This window comes from Heptranchias perlo, chromosome 34 (assembly GCF_035084215.1).
Source record: "Heptranchias perlo isolate sHepPer1 chromosome 34, sHepPer1.hap1, whole genome shotgun sequence".
In the NCBI taxonomy this organism is placed as follows: domain Eukaryota; kingdom Metazoa; phylum Chordata; class Chondrichthyes; order Hexanchiformes; family Hexanchidae; genus Heptranchias; species Heptranchias perlo.
In genome coordinates, this window is record NC_090358.1 from 8,058,191 (window position 1) to 8,080,435 (window position 22,245).

Below are 22,245 nucleotides of genomic sequence, written 5' to 3' on the forward strand. Positions count from 1 at the left end.
GGGACATTTCAGGTCTAAGAGGCAGTGTTAGTTCGTCACAGCAGATGTGCGGCAACAGATTGACTGATGAACTTCCCAGTCACGTTCGCTTGATGCAAAGGTGTCGGCAGATTTGCCAATGCAGCAATCGGCACATGTGGCACTTCACAGACACCTCGAGAGTGAAGGGGCATACCGTGCGTAAAGAAGGCAACACCAAGCTCTCCAAATCAAATGCTTCACGTCACACAATTCAGGTTTAACACAAAACAGATCTGACCTCTACCCCCTCTCCTCCCCTGAAGCCGCTGACACATAGTATGTTGTCGTTTCACGGGCATCAGTACCCTGTCCAACCGATTAGTATTCACGTGTGAGCCTCGGCTGAGCACTGGCAAGATATTTCATTATGGAGGACATCACAGTCGGGACCAATCCTGTGCACACAAGAGCAGGGGAGTACTCCCGGTGTCCTGGCCAATATTTATCCTTCAACCAACATCACTAAAACAGATGATCTGGTCATTATCACATTGCTATTTGTGGGATCTTGCTGTGTGCAAATTGGCTGCTGCGTTTCCTACATTACAACAGTGACTACAATTCATAAAAGTACATCACTGGCTGTAATGTGCTTTGGGACGTCCTGAGGTGGTGAAAGGTGCTATATAAACACAAGTCTGACTTCTTTCTTTTACACTTGATGTCCATGCCATGTATGCTTTCTAGCAGGGGGATCACTCTGCGGGGGTCAAAAAGTGGCCGATCTGACTATTTTCTCCACTCCCCCACCCGGAGACACAAGAGGACAATTGTTGCGTTTCAGATGCTGCCCCTTGGCTCAGGCCAGCCAACTCAGCAGAGGCTGAAAATTGAACCTGGAACCTTGGTGCGGCCATGCAGGCCAGCTGACGTTTATACGCCTCTCGGTGTTCTTACCTTGCTCGTCGCGGTGGCACTCGATCCCTGTACGACAGCAACATTGGTGACTTGAACGAACAGATAGTTGTTGTCCACGAGAGGCCAGGCGCCTCGCACCTTGCAGGTTTGGAAGTCGTCGGTGAACGTCCTGAGATGGGGGTCCCCGAACAGGCCGCAGTGCGTGTAGTTAGGGTGCGGCGCGTGCTGCTGCAGGCTCTTCTCGTAGTTGCAGATCTCGGGAGCGTCTGAGTGCACCATGCAGTCCAGCGAGGTCGGCTGAGTGCGTGGCGGGGGGTGTGTCGGGCCCACCTTGGAGCAGTTGTGCTGGCTCATGAGGTCCTCGATGCCGTGGACAGCGGAGTGATAGGCCAGGTCCCCCCGGCAGGCGCGCGCCGTCTTCCGGATGCACTGGGAATAGGCTCGTAGGGCGATGCAAAACTCGGCCGATTCTTCAGCGTGTAGTCCAGAGGTGGCGGTTAGGTACTCGGAATTACACTTCAGAATCCTGCACTGGCAGCTGACTGCGGGGAAACAGAGAAGACAAGTGTTGTTGTTAATGTTCTCTCTCCAGTTTTACTCCCATTTTCTCCTCTCCTCTCCTGTCCTCTAGGTGCTGGCTCTTGTTAAGTGCTGGTCTCCTCCCAGTACCTCATCCAAGTGGCCACTCTTCTTGTATGCACCTGAGCAGTGAATACAGGCCCCATCTGAATTTTTTTTTTATTATTCGTTCATGGGATGTGGGCGTCGCTGGCAAGGCCAGCATTTATTGCCCATCCCTAATTGCCCTTGAGAAGGTGGTGGTGAGCCGCCTTCTTGAACCGCTGCAGTCCGTGTGGTGACGGTTCTCCCACGGTGAGGAGCAGCACCTGGCAGGAAACACTGGATAGGATCAGGACCAGGAGCCCCAGTTGGTTTTTTAGCCCCTCCAAAACCCAGCATTAAGGAGGCCAACTGTAGCACCCAAACCCTAACTATTGCCCCAGAATACGCTAACTCTGAACAGACTAGGAATTGAACCCGAGACCCCCCCTGGTCTGTATGACTTAATATCACCTTACATTTACCAGCTAAGCATTGAGAGGGTGTTTACAGTGACTTAATGTTAACTGGAATTGGGATAATTAAACTCACAGCCCTGTGATTCCCGCCAGACCCCTGAGCTCTTTGTCTCAACCAAACAAGTTGATTAGGCACTTTCCGTGGGCGGAGATGGTATTGGGAGGAAGAAAAGGACATCTCCCTCTCAGAACCCTGCTTGTGGCTGATGTGGAGTAACGCTGGGTCTGGGGGTTAAGCTGGTGGAGGGGGAAATGCTGGTGTGGGGGAGGGGAGCAACAATTAATGCTGGAATTTCAGTAAAGTGCAAAGTAACATATGAAACCTTTATACTGTCGCCACTTGAAACTTGACAAGCAGCCGGGCGTACAGTTCGAGATCCTGTCCTTCCAAACTCAGGTGGGTGTCTGCCGAGAGCATTTTGATCTGTATAACACTAGGGGGAAGTACAGGGAGGCAGAGGTCTGTCACTGACAGTGGGAGCAATTTGAGGGGATGAGTTAAGAACACAACACAAGCAGTGCACTGACTATTGGCTGAAGTTGTGTATTGGTACCACGATACCAAACAAAAGGAGCATGTAACCAATCTTAGTTATATTGGGTTCACAGCCCAGTAACACTATGGGAACAGCTCGTTAGTAAAGTATATAAGTACCTGTGATTTTGAAAGAACAGGGGCTGGGGAGGGGAGTGGAGGGCAGTTAGAACATCTGCTCCCACTTTATCTCGCAGCTCCATTTCGAAGTCAAAAATTGCTTCCTAAATTCAAAGGCCCCAAGGACTGTTTTAGAGCCTTTTTCTCATCTTTCCATCTTGTCTATCTGTGTTTTACAGATACTACATTTCTGTCCTCCTCCTGAGTTGAAATCAAGATTCATCACACTAACCCTAATGTATTCTCTTGGAGGACCTCTGGACTGTGGAGCTCCTCATGCCTTGCTCAAAGTTCTCTGTCTTTTCCAATCTTTCAAGGCTTTTAAAATGTCCTTTTCACCTAACCACCACTTCTTAATTTCCCTCATCTCTCTTAAAAAAAAAAGTGTTCATAATTATGAAGGGTTTTGATAGAGTAAATAAGGAGAATCTGTTTCCAGTGGAGGGAGGGTCGGTAACCAGAGGACACAGATTTAAGATAATTGGCCAAAAAAACCAGGGGGGAGATGAGGAGAATTTTTTTTACACAGCGAGTTGTTACGATCTGGAATGCGCTGCCTGAAAGGGTGGAGGAAGCAGATTCAATAGTAACTTTCAAAAGGGAATTGGATAAATACTTGAAAAGGAAAACATTGCATGGTTATAGGGAAGAGCAGGGGAATGAGACTAATTGGATAGCTCTTTCAAAGAGCCGACACAGGCTCGATGGGCTGTATAGCCTCCTTCTGTGCTGTAAGAGTCTACGATTTTCTCCTACCCATTCCAACTCTGGTGGTATCCTGCATAATGGGCCTTAACCTTTTCACTCAGTTTCTCAATTAGAAAGCAACATTTCGAATAAATGGATACCTGGGAGTGATTAGGAGACAACAATCTAATTCAAGGGATTCAGACGACACCACAAATCACAGCACAAAGCGTACGCATCTTATAACTGTCATCTGAATCCGGAGATGGAGCTCTGGGTCTGCGCACTGCGGGATTAATGGCTGTGAAGTGATTAAGGTAAGTTTATCAAGAAATGATCTGTAGCTGATGACCTGTATTATGACATATAATAGATTTATGTCAGCAATTTGGGAAAGCTATACAAGGATTTGTACTAAAGCGAATTGTGTTCCTTGGAAATAAAGGTCTTTCTGTGCCCGTAGCAATTCTTCTAATAAGATGTTCACATGGAGCTCTCCCCTTCGAAGACTCATTTGGCCCTGCCCAGTGAGGTACTAAGCTCTACAGAGCAGGAAGATCCCAAATACAATCCCTACTTTCAGTCTGGATCGCAGCCGAGGTGCTAAAATTGGCCTCAGCACCCCCGGGCCAGAGACCCCCTCCCCCCCATCCCTGATCAGTGTCCAGTGACCCTCGGAGAGACTTAAGTGTGAACATCGGCAGACGATTCCGCTCTGAGGCAACCCTCAGCTGAATAGCCAGCCGATACTCACTGTGTCGATGAGGAATTGCCACTTGGGACAAAGTATCACAGGGCAGCTGGAACCTGCGGGATTGTAACCCAGCTCGCACTGTCATTCCGAAAACCGTATCGTAGTTTGAGGTGTGAGCTCTGGGACGTCCTGGTGATAATAACGTGGACTTCGAACAGTTTCCTGGATTTTACGCTCCAGAGACTCAGCTCTTTCAGAGAACGTTGGCAAAGATTTAGTGAGCATTATTAGCATAAGGCAGGGCTTTCACGTGAATAACAGAGGGGAACAGAATCGTCTTCTGACGGGTGCTAAAGTGGGCGTCACGCTGCGCCACAGAGGCAGGGCATCACAGGTTTGTAACCTTGATGCCTCACACGGTAGTTCCTAATCTCGGGTTGTAAGTGGCAGGTTGCAAGTGGAGGAGTTTCCTCAAACAAAGACCAAAGGGGACAGTCGGGAATCAATACAGCTGTTTCCATGCACCTCCAGCAGCTGATTATAGAACGTAATTGAGAGGAGCCGCTGGGCCGGTGATGGGGCCTGATGTGAAATGATGGAGACAGCCAAAAAAAAAATTCCGAATGAGAAATGAAAAAGATAATTATTAAAAGTATCTTTTTAAATGTGTCTCCTCCTACAATTTTTCCCTCTTCTCTCTTAAAGACAACAACTCTCACTGGGGTACGGTTCAATGGGAGCTGTCTGCTTTCCAGTACCTCATCCAAAGGGTTACTTCAGCAGTGAGTGTTGGCAATATATTTGACAATGGAGGGCATCACAACCAACTCAACCCTCTCCTCACCTGATGCCATTCACATGGGCATTCCCAGCATAGGTTAGGGCACAGGTAGGACGATCAGGAGTAGGAGCCCTGGCTGACTTTTCTCCCTCCCTAGCTCAGGCAATTTGTAGCCTCACTGCCAAAGCTGAAATCAGCTGACTCAGCACAGTCGGAGGATCGAACCTGGAGCCTTCCTGCTCTGTATCACTGCACCATACCAGATGTTGAACCTACTAACTGAATCATTGGGCAAAACACAACTTAAGCATCTGGTGAAACATTAACATATTTTGTTGTCTTTGGTTACAGGCAAGAATCATGCTTGCATAAATCTTTTAATGCAAAGTAATGCATTGATGTTGTGATTTCTTAATATATGATAATAATCTCTATTATATGTACTGACTTACCGAAAGAAAGATTCATATTTAATCTGTAACATTAAATCCGTTGGTCACAGTATTGAAACCAACCAATGCATTTTTAATGGCAATTATCTTTTATACCAAACGAATCTTAGAAAGGGCAAGCTTCTGAAATGAATTAAGTTACTAATTTAACTTGCTAGTGCAAGCTGTAGTTTGAGGTTAATCACTTTGAATCCCTGTACAATAACCTTTATGAATAAGGTTTGGGAGTGTCACATTTCAGAAATAGATAACTGATGTGAATTTACTTTGACAGATCTTTTACAACTACATCCCCCCACCTTGCCACGGACTCTTGGGTTTCATGGAAGCCCATTGCCCTCTGGTATCTTACCCAAGTGGGTGTTCTCCATGTGTGTGAGCCAAGATGGCGAGTGTTGGCAAGCTATTCAACAATAGGGACTTCACAACCTGTCGTCACCTAAAGCCTGCATTTCTCTATGGGAGTCCTGGAAAGCAATCAGGACCAGGAACCCTGGCTGATCCTGGGGGGGACAGTGGGACCAATTGTAGTAGCCCAAGTGCTCTGCTGACATCGATACAGACCGGTAGTCGAAGAGTGGACCCTGTGGTCTGTATTACACAGGCTTTCATTCTGGAGGGTCCCCTCACTGTGATGGAGCCAGCACACAGCCGAGTTACTTTCATGACAAACACGATGTGCGAACTGCATCTTGTAACACTACAATATACTTCAAAACTATTTATAGCATTGCATTGTGCATTTAACAACAAATAAATAATTAAAACAATTTTCTAAACAGCAATCAGTTCTATTCTGAAGCAATTCTCGCTGAATGAACAGTTGTAATCAAATGAATTCTTTGCTCAGTTAACACCGAGGCAAATTTAAAGGAATATATTATCAAGGATTTAATAAGAATTCCACATTTTATCGGTAAAAGGGAGTCTGTGACTTTAAATAAATGGCTAATCTCAATACCATTGAATACAATACGAAATTACCCCTTTAAAAATAAATGTTTATAGCAATATGCAAATCAGTTGCTACTTCCCCCTACAATGAAAGAATGGGCAATTTGAATTCTGTCGACCATTCAATTTACACTACAAAGCCTTCAATGAAGCCAGTCAGATTTTCCCACAAAAGGAAACTCAAAGGCACTTCAAGAGAGAAAGAAATAAAAAGAGGGAAAAGATCTGAAGAGGGATGTATTCATGAATTTGAAACGTAAGGTTAAGACTTTGAATAGACACAATACACAATAAGATATTCACAAATATATCACATACACACACAAAATCATTGATCCCCAAACCTAATCACATCAATTACAAACGCATTTCTTGGGTCAGGCCACTATCTATACAGACTCAACTACTTCGGTGAAGCTGATTAAAATTTACAATAGTAAAGCCTGACTATCGATTTGTCCACAGGAATAGTTCTTAAGTATGTTGAATATTTTGGCCACTGTTTAATTTACTTTTTAAAACAACTGGACACTTTTGTAATTTTAAATACCCTGCCGAAAATATGCATTAAAATCAAATCTGGAGCGATGGTACATATTGCAGGCAATTGTAACAAGTGCACACTGTAATATTTTTATACAGTGCGGCGTTTATTTATATATTGACCCTAGAAGCTGTTTTTAAACTATGTTATGAACTGCTTGCATAACTCCCGTGTGGGAGGAAGCTTGCTATAGTTTATGTTGAGTTTTCGCAAGCCTTAAACATGTTTTTTTTGTAACAGATGCGTTGCAATGTAAAGCGGTGGTACATTTGTTATTTGATTTTGCCATTGGAAAGAGGTTTAATGGAGCGAGATAAGTTCTATCTTCGCCCATCTAAAGACCAATTAGCCGGATTCGTGGTAATATAAACCCTCTGGGCGTTTGATGAAATTAAAAGAATAAAAGGATTTCTGATGCGTTTATCAGCCGAGATTGGTCATTTCCACTACAAATGATTAAATTTAGGATTGAGGTGGGAGAGCTCCCTTCAATATAAATCATAAAACTATATTGAGGGATTTTAGAGTGTCGCAAATATAAATTCAAAACATTTAAAAAATCAATATATTAAAAAATTATTTTAAGAAATTATATCACAGACCCCCCTCAAAGAGTTAGGGTCTGCACGCACGCTTTTATGGGGTAAAAAAAAGTTTCTGGTGAAGTTTTTGAAAGTTGCCATTCGCAGCCCATCCCCCAACAAAAACAGACTGATTCTTTAGGGGTCTTTGTGAGACCCTTTCGGCAATGAGCAGAGAGAAAACACTTGGGATTTTTTAAAAATGTGACGGATTGTATTAAAGTCCATGATTTAACACTGGGGAAAGAGCAGATACATCGCTAACTTTACGAAGCCAACATCTTTGGATTTGATTTTTTTACCCCGTCCAACCAGCCTCGATCGCAAAAAAAAACCCATTAAAAAACCTTTTCCTAAAGATCAAATTCTCCCTTTCAGATTTCAGAAGTCAACAACTTTAAGAAACTTTCAAAAACTTTCCTATGAACTTTCCCTTGGATACGACGGTCTATTTTTCCTGCTGAAATTAAAAGAGACTTAATTAGTTTTTCAAATGCGGTCTAAATTACTGAGAATCATTTGTATGGCCAAACAAAAAAATCTCGGCTCAAGAGAACAAACTGTCTGAGAATTGTTTTTCTGCATCCGAGATCTGGGCACATTCTGAGCTCAGCCCACGCAAGTGGCAACCTTAAAAAAATAGTCTGAGAGTTTCCAAGTTTTCTTTGTGTCCTGGAATGTCTTTGCTTTACCTGCTGGGAGGCACAGGACGATGGTCAGGATTTGAAGGACTCGATGGCCTAATGGGTCGCCCCTTCTCCCCATTCCCATCCATCCAGCCCAAGCTGGGATCCTGCAGATCTCCAACTCTCCAACTCTGCTCGCCCTGAGTGAGAGAGGCAGAAAAATAAAGAAATCAGAAGCACACACGCCGAAGAGAGAGAAAGAAACCGCCGAGATCTCCACAACCCCATCAATCAACCGTGTCCGGGAACGATCCCTCCTTTCTACTGAGCGAATAGGACTGGAGCAGCAGGGGACTGGCTCCGCCTAGAATCAGGACCAAGCCAGCAAGCAGAGCGAGAGAGCAACAACCAGAGAGAGAGAGAGAGAGCCAACAAAAAAAAAAGCAATCGGGGAGAGACAGCCAGAGAAATAAACAGCTAGAGAAACAGTCAGAGAAAGAAAACGCCAGAGAGAGAAAAAACAACTGGAGAGAGAGACAGACAGAGACAAAAACAGAAGCAACCAGAGAGAGGGCAACAGCCAGAGAGACAGATAGCTAGAAAAAGAGAAACAGAGAGAGAAAAAGAGAGAAAACCAACTGGAGAGAAATAGTCAGAGAGCAACAAGCAGAGTGAAACTGCCAGAAAAAAAAAACAAAGAGAAAGAGAAATCAGCCAGATTACTTCTAGAGAGAGAATGCCAAGGAGAAAGATCCAGAGAGAGGGAGAGAAACAGAGCCAAAGAGAGAGAAGGAAGGAATTAAAAACTGCACCCAGGGAAACAACCCAGAGATAGAAGGAAGAGACAGAGAAAGAGAAACAAGAGAAAATAGAGAGAGAGAGAAAAAGACAGGGTGGAAACTGCGAAAGAGAGAAGCAGAAAAAGAATGACACACAGAGAGAAAATACCCCCATTGCAGTCCAACCCTCTAGACCTGGCAAGAGCAAGGCAATCGGTTTTTGGAAAAGTACTGCAATCAGGACTGGAGAATTAATTTAATTCCCTCAAATTTTATTTTTTTAAAAGCGCTCTTGTCTATTTTGACCTTTGACTTTTTTTTAATGTTACATGGTGCAAGTACAGGGTGCGACTACAAGTAAAACAGCACTGGGCATCTCATGAAATTGACCCTGTTGGCTGACAGGAGTACAGCACTGATAAACGAATGGACAATGGGCCAATCCTACAGCTCCCAGAGACCCTGGTTCCTCAAACGATGGATAACTCGACATTGCAGCTCTGGAGTCCCACAGCAGCTGGCCTTAACGCAACTATGTCTGTGTCCACACTCATTCCTCGGCGGGATGATTTCAGGCAGGTTTGGCTCCGTGGCCAGACCACTTTGAAAAACCCGTCACCACTGCGTCGTGTTGGTTACTGTGCAAGTTTTAATAAAACCACTTTAAAGTGAAAAGATATAGCTGTAAACCAAAAACAGCAGTCACGATCGATACCATGACACCACAGCCTGAATCATCCCATCTACTTCACCGGCAAACCAAGGAACAGTGTTGTACATCCTCATTTTAGCCCAAAGTTCTCCACACCCGATGTTAGTACACATACGGCAGCAGTGATTTTATATCCCGCCCCCCCTCATACCAAAAACCTACTGTCATCTGGCTGGGAGTGAGCAGGGAGAGAGTAACAGCCAGAGAGAGACAGTTAAGTCAGCACAGACCAGAAATTGAACCTCAATCTTGCTGAACTCAGCTGCTTGCCTCAGGACCACACCTCACAGTCCATTTACCCACTGAGCCATCAGAGGCGTCCACTGGGGGAGGCTGTATAGATCGCTCAGTCGAACAGTTAAGGGGGCAGGGCATGTAGTTTGGTTTATTTGAGCACCACGATGCAGACAGAGGTCGTTAGATTTCCTTCAAAGTTTTTCCAAAAAAACCCACATTCTCTCGATGCGTACATTAAATATATTTAATGTGGTTTTCAACCAGATGAAAGAAAATGGGAAATTTGAGCATAAATATTTTAATAGATTATGGCATCCCTATGAGTCATACACAGTGAGAATCAAGCCATGTCCTCCTCCAGCTTCAGTTTTTATAAGAATTATCGTTATGTTCTATCAGCCCTTTTTTTTGCAATTAAAAGCCAGAGTGAAGTTTTAAAAATCTGAACTGACATCATTTACATTCTGCAGTTTACTCACTCCCAAATTCTCTCCCCTCCTCTTCCAAAGGCACTGACTCTGCTGGGTTCAGTTCCACGGAGGCCGCTAGCCCACAGGAACCTCACTCGAGTGCCTATTCATCAGGTGCTCGTCCAGACAACGAATGCCAATGGGATATTCAACCACGGGAGCATCACACCAAAGCTTGATCCTGTCCTCACCTGACATCCAATCACCGGGTCTTCTCCTTAGCCCAGGGACACCCAGGCCAGTTCTAGTGCCCACCTGCCCTTCTGACTGAGGTCAGCTCAGATCGCAAGGCTCACAAGATACTCCCTCTCTAGCCTCACACAAAGAATGGGCACTAGGGCTGCTGGGGAGGTCACAGAACCAGACTGCAGCACCTCTAGAGCGGAAATGGAGGAGAGGGGAGAGGAAGAGGGACCAAAATCTCCTGCGGCCAGTTATTCTCATCAAAGAGGTCTACGATAAACAGAACAACTTGCATTTATATAGCACCTTTCACAACCTCAGGACATCCCAAAGCACTTTACAGACAATTAAGTACTTTTGAAGTGTAGTCACTGTTGTAATGTGGCAGCCAATTTGCATACAGCAAGATCCCACATACAGCAACATGATAATGGCCAGATAATCTGTTTTAGTCATGTTGGTTGAGGGATTAATATTGGCCAGTCATACCGGGGGCAAACTCCCCTGCTCTTCTTTGAAATAGTGCTAAGGGATCTTTCATGTCCACCTGGGAGGGCAGACGGGGCCTCGGTTTAACATCTCATTCAAAAGATGGCATTTCCAACACTGCAGCATCTCCCTCAATATTGCACTGGAGTATCAGCCTGGATTATATGCTCAAGTCTCTAGAGTGGGACCTGAACCCACAACCTTGTGGCTCAGAGGTGAGATGTGCTACCCATTGAGCCAAAGCTGACACTGTGAAAGAGAAGAATGTAGCTTAAATTAAATAAAGCAGTTAGTCAACGAGTCAGATACAAGAATATAGGGCAAAACAACCGGGCTAGAGAAACAAGGGAGTGGCATTTTGGTTGACTCTAGCTGCCTTACATGAAGAACTAGTCTGAGCTTACAGGACCAACACCATTGCAATCCTGGAATCTCTTAAACCCAATTGTGAAAGTGTGGAGTACAAATAACAAGTGGCACTAGATCAAGGGGAGATCAAACAGCTAATGCTGGCACCAGACAGGCACACGTTTGCACTGTGCCAATACTGGTATCATAGTGCTATGAGCCCAATCCTTGGTGGGGGGATGGGATTTGCTTTCGTTCTACTGACATACTAATATGGAGGTGGGGGGGTAATACTGCCCCTGCTCTTCCTTAGTATGCGTTTGAGACTCAATTTGCTATAGTATTGTAGCAATGTGACTAGGCCCGAAAATTCTCTGATTGTATGTACACAATGCACACTAACTTACACAACAACTTGCATTTATACGGGGCCTTTAACATAGTAAAACGTCCCAAGGAGTTTCACAGGAGTGTTATCAGAGAAAATTTGACACATAAGGAGATATTAGGACAGGTGACCAAAAGCTTGGTCAAAGAGGTAGGTTTTAAAGGTCATCTTAAAGGAGGAGAGAGAGATAGAGAGGCGGAGAGGTTTAGGGAGGGAATTCCAGAGCTTAGGACTAGACCGCCAATGGTGGAGCAATGAAAATCGGGGATGTACAAGAGGCCGGAATTGGAGGAGCGCAGAGATCTCGGAGAGATGTAGGGCTGAAGGAGGTCACATATACGAGAGCTGTCAAAAACTGGACGAATCACAGGTGTGAGATATTCAGTGGCGAGCCATGTACCTGAGGCAACACATTGCACTAAAAACACAAGCATGGTTCAAAGTTCCAAAGTGCATCGTCACACCGGCTGTAGTGGATGGCTAAATGGCAGCAATATATTCCACTCTCCCTTTCTTATTTTAGCTCACCCGGCTGTGGGATTTCCAAGTGCTTTTTTCATGTTTTCTTTCAACGGAGAGCATCAGGCAACTATGGAGAATGCGCTGTCCCTGCATTCAAAAGAATTATGAAAGTTCTCTATCAAAACTATAGGCTATACTGCACTAGCGAGAACTAGGGAGGAAATAAAGAAAGCAAATGATTGCTGTCGGTCATTTTTTTGTTGATGAACATCACCTCAGAGACTTAACAAGAGAGAGAAAATTTTGGAGACAGATAGAAAGGGAAGAAAAGGTCACAATCTGTAGATTCCCTCTCAGGCCTTTATACTCCCTCTTCTCCTCCCACCGCAGCGATCTCCTCCAGCTATACATCAGATATGCACCCTCTAGTTCTGGTTTACTCCTTGGTCCCCATTCCCTCTGCTCCACCATCATGCTGGTTCTGTTTCAACCACTACCCTCTCCCGCCCTCTGCCACTCCTTGCCTGAACCTTCTGCCTTGCAAACACTGAGTTACAGCTGACACCTTAACCTATACAGGCAAGTAATGATGTTGGCCAATCTGTAACCTGGCTGGACATTCCCCAGCCATTGAGAAAGGTCTACCAACCAGAACTAAAGGCGGGAATCACAACTTTAAGATATCTGCACAGACGATGAGTTGGAACTTGCCAATTGCTTGTCTCTAGGTGCCAGGGGTGACCACCACCAAGAAGGAGATCAGAGTATCACACAGCTGCTTCTTTGATAAGCAGCTCTGTAACATAAGTGCAGTAGTAAGGTTGGGGGAGTGCACTACAATTGCCCTTGGGCTATGGAGGGAGAAAAACAATCAGCCAGTGTTCCCGCTCATGAACCAGCGACACTTCTTGGAAAGTGGGCGCATGTGAATGTCGGGCGAGGTCAGGATCAAGCTCAGCTCTGCTGCCTTCCATAATTGAACAGGCTGCCAGAGTCTAGCCTGGCACATGAGAATGGCCATTTGGATGAGGCACTGGCCACTGTCAAACTTTACACCAGGAATGAGTCAGTGTTTTCAGGAGAGAAAAGGGGAAAAGTTGGAGGGGGTGGGGGACAGGGAAATGATTTGAGAAATAGGAGTTGCATCTGGGATAAACAAAGGTCCTCCAGAAAGCAGCTGCTGTTGGCCAATCAGTGAATCAAACCACCGTGAGACGGTTAGACACTCAGCAACCCATCGAGCACAGACCTGGGAACTTTCTGCATTCCGTTCACTTGGGAGATTTGATAGGTCGAAGTGTGCTCGAGCACAGAAATACAGATGGTAGAAGTCAAATGTAAGCAAATGTGAGCCATTTGCTGAGAGCTCTCAATACGGTATATGTGCCACCAAACAATATTTATTTTAACAATTTCTTTGTGAATTTTACGTGCTTCAAAGTGAGGGATGTTAGCGCTGGGGAATGGGTACCCAGTGTCAGCATCACTGTTGAGATACAGACCAGCCATGATCTAATTGAATGATGGAACAGGCTCGAGGTGCTGAATGGCCTACTCCTGTTCTTACGTTCCTCTCCAGCACCCCTGGGTCAGTTATAGCACAGGCTAGATGCAGAATAAAGTTCCCTCTACCCTGACCCAACAACATGCCTTAACACCAATCTCCAAAGAGCACCTCCTACTACATTGGTGTAACATTCTTTTTCATTAGTAATGTAAAGAAGCTTCCTCTACATTAAGCACTTCCAGGTCAGGCACAGCATGGTATTTAGAGAGTAAAGCTCGCTCTACTCCACCTTGACAATGTGCCTTAATCTCAATCCCAGAACAGCAACTCAAGAGAGTCAATTCCCTTCTAGGCCAGAAAAGGAATGATTGAGAGGAAATTAGAAAAAAATAATAAAATAAGCCCTGATTCTGAAGTGTAAAGAAAGAAAGATCTTGCATTTATACAGTGTCTCATAGCACTTTACAACCAATGAAGTACTTTTGAAGTGAAGTCACTGATGTAATGTAGGAGAACTTGGGAGAAGCACAAACTGTAGGGCAATTTGCAAGCAGCATGTTCTGTAGTTCATTGTAACATCAAGGCACATTGCTGGAAGTTCCTCAGTTTCCCAGGATGTTCCGCTGAATGCCTTTTACATAAACAATTTCTTTTTTTTGGAGGAAATACGTCTGGAGTTGAACTCTCCAGATGTGAAATATGGCAAGCACTTCATTATTTTTCTTTTGCGATCCTGAAGTATTTATCCACCAGCTCTGGAAAGCTGGGGCCTAGAGAGCCTTATCATTGACTTTGCACTTGTCCACATTGAATGACATTTGCTGCTCTTCAGCCCAGCTCTCCAGTCTATCCAGATCCATTTTTCCATCATCTGCAAACTTAGGGACTTTTGTTTCTGTCCCCACCAAATAATTTATATGTATTATAAACAGCAGCGGCCCAGTCAATCAGTTTGTAGTTCTTGACTTACGCGTTCTGCATATATTCCTTGTACGTCTTCTTATTGAACATGTTTGCTGTGACTATGGGGCCACGCACGTGAGTTGGGGCATGTCTGTTATGGTGTGTTTACATTGGAAACAGTTCTACAAAGTGCTAACGCTGCTGACGATCTGAATTTGACACAATTAAATGAGGGATGGAATTAGAAGCACTGGCGACAAAATTAAAGCCACAAAAATGACACACGGACAGTTGTTCAACGGCTGCAATCATGACTTTAATTTTCTGACCTGTACACTTCTTCCTGATGACAGGTAAGGTTCACTAATGTGAAAACTGGATCACTAGTCGATATCAATGGACTAAAACCTCAACCTCGCAGCATCGACAAGATGGGAGAGTCTGAGGCATCTGTTTGGCGCTGGTGGTATATTACTTTCTGCTGTGCAGGGAGAAACCATTCCTTGAAAACTGAGATGATTCATCCTCCCCAGTGTTTAATGATGTGGAGAGTGGGAACTTTTGTCAACAAGAACAACAAAAACTTGCATTTATATAGCACCTTTAACATGGTAAAACGTCTTAAGGCGCTTCACAGGAGTGTTATCAAACAGAATTTGACACCGAGCCACATGAGGAGATAATAGGACAGGTGACCAAAAGCTTGGTTTTGAGGAGAATCTTGAAGGAGGAGAGAGAGGTAGAGAGGGGAGAGTTTTAAGGAGGGAATTCCAGAGCTTAGGGCCTAGGCAGCTGAAGGCACGGCCGCCAATGATGGAGAGATGAAAATCAAGGTTGCGCAAGAGACCAGAATTGGAGGAGCGCAGAGATTGCGGAGGGTTGTAGAGCTGGAGGAGGTTACAGAGATAGGGAGGGGCGAGGCCATGGAGGGATTTGAAAACAAGGATAAGAATTTTAAAATCGAGGTGTTGCCGGACCGGGAGTCAACGTAGGTCAGCGAGCACAGGGGTGATGGGTGAACGGGAGCTGGTGCGACTTAGTTCAGAGATCTCAAATCACTTTAAACTGATTTCCGTGTTCAGGCCTCATGTACCATGCTTCCAGGCCCTGCGTGGGCTGGCGCCAAAATCATAAGCGGCTAACCCATGCTTGTGTCATGTGCAGTTTGACAAAAAAAAAATGAAACAATTCCATCTTATTTTAGCTTTGCAGAAGTTCTTCTAATTCAGTCACTGGTCATAAGGAGTTTAAAAAAGAAAAGTTGCTACAGTCTGAATCTTACCCCAAGTTTAACTCAATACAAATGCTGCAAGATGTTTTAAGCTGCCTGCAAGGCTTGAGGGAGGGACAAGCTGGCTTTGAACAAGCACAGACTGTATGATTTGTGTAGTTACATCTATGACAGTCGGTTGTTTTTCAATGTGGTTGACAGTTATTCAAATTCAGTGAGTCTTTGGGAATATTTAAGGAGATATAACTGCTTGAATCGGAGAGTCAGCTTGAAAATTGCAAGAGATTCAATTTTGACTTCTCACTGCTTTTGCAGTGGTACGAAGTACAGAATTTAACACAGAGCCACATAAGGAGATAGTAGGACAAGTGACCAAAAGCTTGGTCAAATAGGTAGATTTTAAGGCGAATCTTAAAAGGGGAGAGAGAGGGCGAGAGGGGAGAGTTTTAAGGAGGGAATTTCAGAGTTTAGGGCCCAGGCAGCTGAAGGCACGGCTGCCAATGATAGAGCGATGAAAATCGAGGTTGCATGAGAGACCAGAATTAGAGGAGCGCTGAGATTTCGGAGGATTGTAGAGCTGGAGGAGGTTACAGAGATAGGGATATTCCCAAAGACTCACTGAATTTGAATAACTGTCAACCACATTGAAGAAATACATGTATAAAAATGACCTATAAATTGTTAACATTTAGGTTATGCCTTTCAAGGAGGTAGAAAGAAGGATTTCTACTGTAAATAGAAATGTATTATATTACTGTTATTTATTTGCTTGTTCATCTTTTGTTAAATAAATTCATTTAATAATTTTAACCTAAAATGAGGTCTGATGTTCTGATGCTCTACCACTTATCGAGAAGGCCAATCTAAAATCATTAACAGAAATGTTGTTCTATTTGTTATCCTGTTCACTACCAAAATATTAAAGCTAGTGAAGACGCTCTCAAAAGTATAGGGAGTTGGGACTTACTGATTAGAATGATCTAGAATATGAAAGTGGAAAAAATCTAGAGTAAGAAAGGTGGAAAAGACCCAAAGCGTAACACATTCGCTGTGCCATGCTTGTGCTGCGGTCAATGCGCTGACGTTACGACCCGTCCCATACATCGCTGCATTCTCATCACAACGCAACTGTGGCACGGGCACTGAATCTGGCCCATTGGGAGAGGTCATAGTTCATAGCACCAGATTAACGAGCCAGGGAAACGTGGCTCTGTGCTGCTGTCAGGTGTGAGGAAGCTGCTAAAATTACACTTGCCAGAAAGGACAGGAGCATCTTTAAGCGCAGAAATCACAATCAAGAGTTTCTGGGTGCTAGTGTGGCTGGGCTCCGACTCAGCACAAACCAACAGTGGTTGTCAACTACTTTTGAAGTTACTGCTTTAAGTTACCCTGTTTTTTCACTGCCAATAGTCACTACATAACTTTCATCCAATTACTGTGCCCATTATCACTGAACCACGCAACAGTATCAAGTCACTTCATTATTTTTGATGTAACAGTCATCCATCCATCAAATTATATATGCACAGACAGCTCATTTACATAATATTTTGCTTGGAAACAGATACTCATCTGATTTTGTTTTGCCCAGTTCATCACAGCCAAGACCTTGCTATCCAACCAGTTCCACTCAAAATTCATAGAATAGAATCATAGAGTCATACAGCACAGAAGGAGACCATTTGGCCCACTGTGTCTGTGCCAGCTCTTTGAAAGAAATATCCATTTAGTCCCACTCCCCCGCTCTTTTTCCATAGCCCTGCAATTTTTTCCTTTTCAAGTATATCTCCAATTCCCTTTTGAAAGTTACTATTGAATCTGCTTCCACCGCCCTTTCAGGCAGTGCGTTCCAGATCATAACGACTCGCTGCGTAAAAAAATTCTCCTCATCTCCCCCCTCTGGTTCTTTTGCCAATTATCCTAAATTCCCCACTAATCTCTCAGACAAAGCTGAAAATGCAATGATAAAATTAAACACAAATATCAAACAAATTGTAGCACTATAGCAGCACTAGGCCAGCTTATCAAGCTTCATTTTAACATATTAGCAAAGTGCTGACAAGACAATCCACAACCTTGGTGCATAGAAAGACACGTCAAAGTGCTTTACAGGGGGAAATGACAAGAATGGACACTCAACACGAGGGAGAGGAGGGACATAAAGGTCAGGGGCGGTGGGGCAAAATCACGGTCAAAAAGAAGAATTTTTAAGAGGTTTTTAAACAAGGGATAAAGGTGGTAAGACAGAGGGGTGTAGGGATAGAGCTCCAGAGGGCGGGGAGTGGTGGGATTGTGGTTGTCAGTCTGGCCCCCTCTGATGGTACAGCAGAGACCCAGTTGTAAGCTGATTTCCGGGCAGCGGATGGTGTGTTTAGGGGGGCATACTGTTGGAGGAGTTCACTGAGATATGGTGGGGGATTTGAATGAGGAGAGTTTTTTTTTTAAAATGTAAATACAGCTCTCCCCCATGACTCTCTAGCTGAATTCACACATCTGCTGGATCCATTTCATACTTCACTAAGGGCTAATTGCAAAACACAGAAGATAAATAAATAATTAATAATGGTCCAAAAATGCTGGAATGCAACTCTGCCCCTGGTGACCTGCAGTCCCCTCACTAGGGGCTCTCTACATGTTCAGTGTTTAGTAACAAAAAACTGCACTCAGTTCTGTATATATATATATGACAAATGAATGTTGTAATGAAATAATAAGCGATTAATTATTTAAATAACGATGAATATAATTTTCAGACCACATTTTAATGATCCAATTTCCCTCTGAGTGTACATTCCAGTTTGGAAAATGAGTTTAAAATGTCAATTAATTTTATAAAAGGATATAAACGGTACAAATGTACACAATAACAGCCAAGCAACCCGACTGACAAGGTTCTGAAGTTTGCTCCAGGCTTGTCAATTCCCCCCTGAATCAATATTGCTGATTCTTTTAATTCAAAATGCATTTGATTTAATGGTCGAATATTCAATTAATCGCTCGCGCCTCTCGATTAATAGTGCAGCATCTCCACATCATAATTAACCTTCAGCAGCCCAGAGTGACAGGTCCAATGAAATCAAAATTGGATTTGCAAAAAAAAAATTAATTTTTACAAAGAAAAAAATGATCTTAGATTTAAATTCTCTATGAATTGACCCCCCACCAAAGAAAAATACACGTTCAAATTGCTTTTTACCACATGTGTCAGTAACATCTCAAAATGCAACGAATTCCTTTCAACAGCACAGGCTGTAATGTGGGCAAAACAAATAGAGGTGGCTACACTGACAGGAGAAAACCGCACAGAAAACAGCTCGGGAATATTTGGGTTTCTGCTTTAAAAGTGGGAGGGAGGTGGTTAGCGAAGCTCACAGTGTTTGAGTCCCGGCTCCTCGTTTGTGTCCATCCCATAAGGTGTCGCTGTTCGACTCTGAGAGGGACCAAATGACTGGTTTGCCCACACGGTCGTGCCGTGAAATGCCCTCACTTTTCTACTGATTGTGTGAATTTGCTCCCTGGTCCGAAGAAACGGGGATGGTGGAAGAGGGAGAGAAAGAGCAGGAGCCATCCACAGAGCAATTTAAATCGGATCACTCCAGCAATTATAAGACACAGGCAATAATCAAAACATCACCACCCCTTTAATATGCAACTAGCTAACCACAAATATGCATCTCGCTACCAAACACAAAACAACTTGATTGCCTTATTCTGATGTTGATAATCGTACAGCCGCAGGGCGATTTACAAATGTCATCTCCGCCAATCCACATCATGGTCAAAGTTTTGAATGTGTGTGTCATTTTTTTTCCCCAAGTCTCGCTTTAACGTATGATTTTATAAATCGGAGCAGCAAAAATCAAATCAAATGTGACATTCAGTCTCCTTGCTACTAATAATCCACTAGAAAATACCCCTGTTCCAACAAGTTTCATAAATGCAACATATGCACCTGTTTACCAACAGCGTTCAAAGATTTGCAAGTCTCCCATTCAAATAATTTCCAAATTAAGTCACATTACAATTAATAAAATATCAATTTAACGGACGCAACGGCAGCAGTTTGCTTGCATCCAGGAGTTAGTGCAAAATTACATTTGCAGAAAAAAAAATCTCACAGCGATGAAAAGAAATTAATACAAAAATAAATAGAGGAGAAAAAAAAAAGATGCAACAAAAAAAAAATGCACAGAGAGAAGATTAAAGTAGAAACCGCGATCTTTAAAAGCCTGGAGATGATTATATACACACTGAAACTGATTGACAGATCGTGTTAAATTCACGGCAAGATACCGAAATCTATCTTGTCTGGGACAGCAGACAGCGATCAGACCGGTTCTGTTATCAGTATTACTAGACTGCAGTATTTATAGAAAATTAAAGGCACGCTGCACGGTCCTAATGATGTTTCCTTGCTCCGGGTGATGGTAAACTTCCAGTCCCCCTCTCCCTTGCTTACCTTGGCGGCTGCATGTAACTGTCGCCCGGCTGGGTGTGATGACAGCTCCCGGCGCTCCTCTTTCCTCTTTCCACAAAACCCTTGGGCTGGGAAAAAGAAGCTTGTCTTAGGAATTTTTTTTTGCCCCCCTCCTTCCTCTCTTGGTTTTTTTTTATGTGTGTGTTTGGTAAAAAGGGGTTATACAGGCACGATCGTCCCTTTTCTGGCCAACATTGAGCCCACCAGGTCCTGGCTCTGGGGGGTTTGCACACAGCCTGTGATATAGAAACGGCAGAGAAATGAAGGAGAGCGAGAGACAGACTTTCAACAACATCCACGTGTTAAGAGCTTCGTTAAAATGCAGAGCGGGAGAGAGCGAGAAGCTGCAGCAAACACTGGGAGTGCGATTCATTTGATCCACGACCACAATATGTGTCATCAACTGGGAGAAATGGACGTGGGAAGAAAAAAAAGCTTAACAAACACAAGAGAGAACCATTTAAGTACAATACACACACACACACACGCGGTGTGACAAGTGGACACTGCAGTGAGAAAGGAGCAACCTGATCTCCAAAATGCTCGACTGCATTGAGATGCTTTTCCACTTTTAGTTAAACTCACCAATGCGAAATAAAAAATCTCCACATAAACTTTGACAAGACTTTTTTTTGAGAGGGTGGGGAGGAAGGTCGTAAATATAGTCTCAGAAATATGTGTGTGCAATATAAAAATGTTTTTAAAAATCGATGTATCCATACCAGCTCTACTATCATTATCAATAGATCACATCAGCTAAATGAATTTTCAAAAATAAATAATTAATTGCTGTGATTGGGTAGTTGACTGTGCTCAACTGGTTATGACAGAACTGTGACATTTATTAGTTTCATCGAATCCATTATTTAAGTATGTGTGTATGTGGGAGGGGGAGTGGGAGTCACTGGCATTTTGGGCAAGTATTCAGCCTACAAGAGAAAGACGCCCCAAAGCGCTTTATAAGTGCAGTCACTATTGTGATGTAGGGAAGCTCGGTGCCATTTCTATTGTTGCTACGTCGATACGTTGCACACAAATGACATGAAACTTTTCCACAACACCGTGATACGAATGATGTCCCAAGATACAGGTGGTTGCATCTTGTATTTACAAACAGAAAGCTGCACCACTAGGTAACTATCAGGGACAGAAGCCCTGGCTGATTTCTTGTCCCTCCCTAGCCAATTGTAATATCCCAAATGCAGGTGACATAAGGGTCAGTCAGACCTGTGTATGACTACCCCCTCCCCCCCCCCCCTCCACCCCCCCTCCCACCATATCATTGACTAGTTTGCCGCCATTCGCAGCCCAGACACACATGAAGAATGGGCATTTGGCCAAGGTTGAGGAGAATATCAGACACTCATGGAAACATGCCTCAGCAGGAGTCAGCACCTTCAGGAGGGGAGCAGTGAAAAGGGAAGAACATCCCAAGAAAGAAATTAAAGAGAAAGCTGTGCCAATAAACTTCCAACACTGATGATAGCATTTTAACAGATACCAACCCATGCAACAAAGTGTCTCTTTCATGCCCAGACCACGCTGTGCCATTTGTTGTCATGGATTTTTCTTTGTGAATATTCACTGTCAATTCTTTTTTTTTGAGAATATACACTCATCGGCTGGATATCTGCTGGACAGGGTTACCAGCCTGAGAGGAGACCAGTGAAAAAAGATCAGACACTTTTCCGGAGGGCAGAAAACTCTGAGGGTAAACACCTCCAGCTGTTTAAGGGAACTTCCTGAAGTGCAGTACAGCCAGCTCCCCAGTGCTCTGCTTGGTCTGATTCTGAGCCATACAGAGCAGGAAGGTCCCAGCTTTGACCCTTGGCCTGTGTTGACCAGAGCTGGGGTGGTGACAGAGTGGCTACAATTGGCATCCCTACCCTTGGGCTAAAAAAGGGGTAAAAACAGGATTTCTGTCCTTGGTCACTATCTAGTGTTGGTCACTAATGCTGGTCTCTATCTAGTGTTGGTCACTATCTAGTGACCCCTTGCTGAAAAGTACAAGGATGAGGCTCACATGTGATGCCTCACACTTAGAAAATATCCATTTTGGTGAGTTGCTAAGCTGGCTGGCACCCATGGACCAAAGCTTGACATTCGTCAAAACCTTGAGAGAGAAAA

At 43.9% G+C, this 22,245-nt stretch overlaps 1 protein-coding gene across 1 annotated transcript in view; it reads right to left on the bottom strand.

Annotated features, from left to right (window-relative positions):
* rgma (repulsive guidance molecule BMP co-receptor a) overlaps positions 1 to 20,535 on the bottom strand; it is a 34,087-nt gene extending 13,552 nt beyond the window's left edge. The window contains exons 1-3 of the mRNA XM_067971383.1: positions 20,101 to 20,535; positions 7,999 to 8,132; positions 919 to 1,421 (exon numbers count right to left, since the gene is read on the bottom strand). Coding sequence (XP_067827484.1) covers positions 919 to 1,421; positions 7,999 to 8,132; positions 20,101 to 20,114 — 651 coding nt within the window. The 5' untranslated portion in view covers positions 20,115 to 20,535. The remainder of the gene's footprint in view (positions 1 to 918; positions 1,422 to 7,998; positions 8,133 to 20,100) is intronic.
* Between the last annotated feature and the right edge of the window lie 1,710 nt (positions 20,536 to 22,245).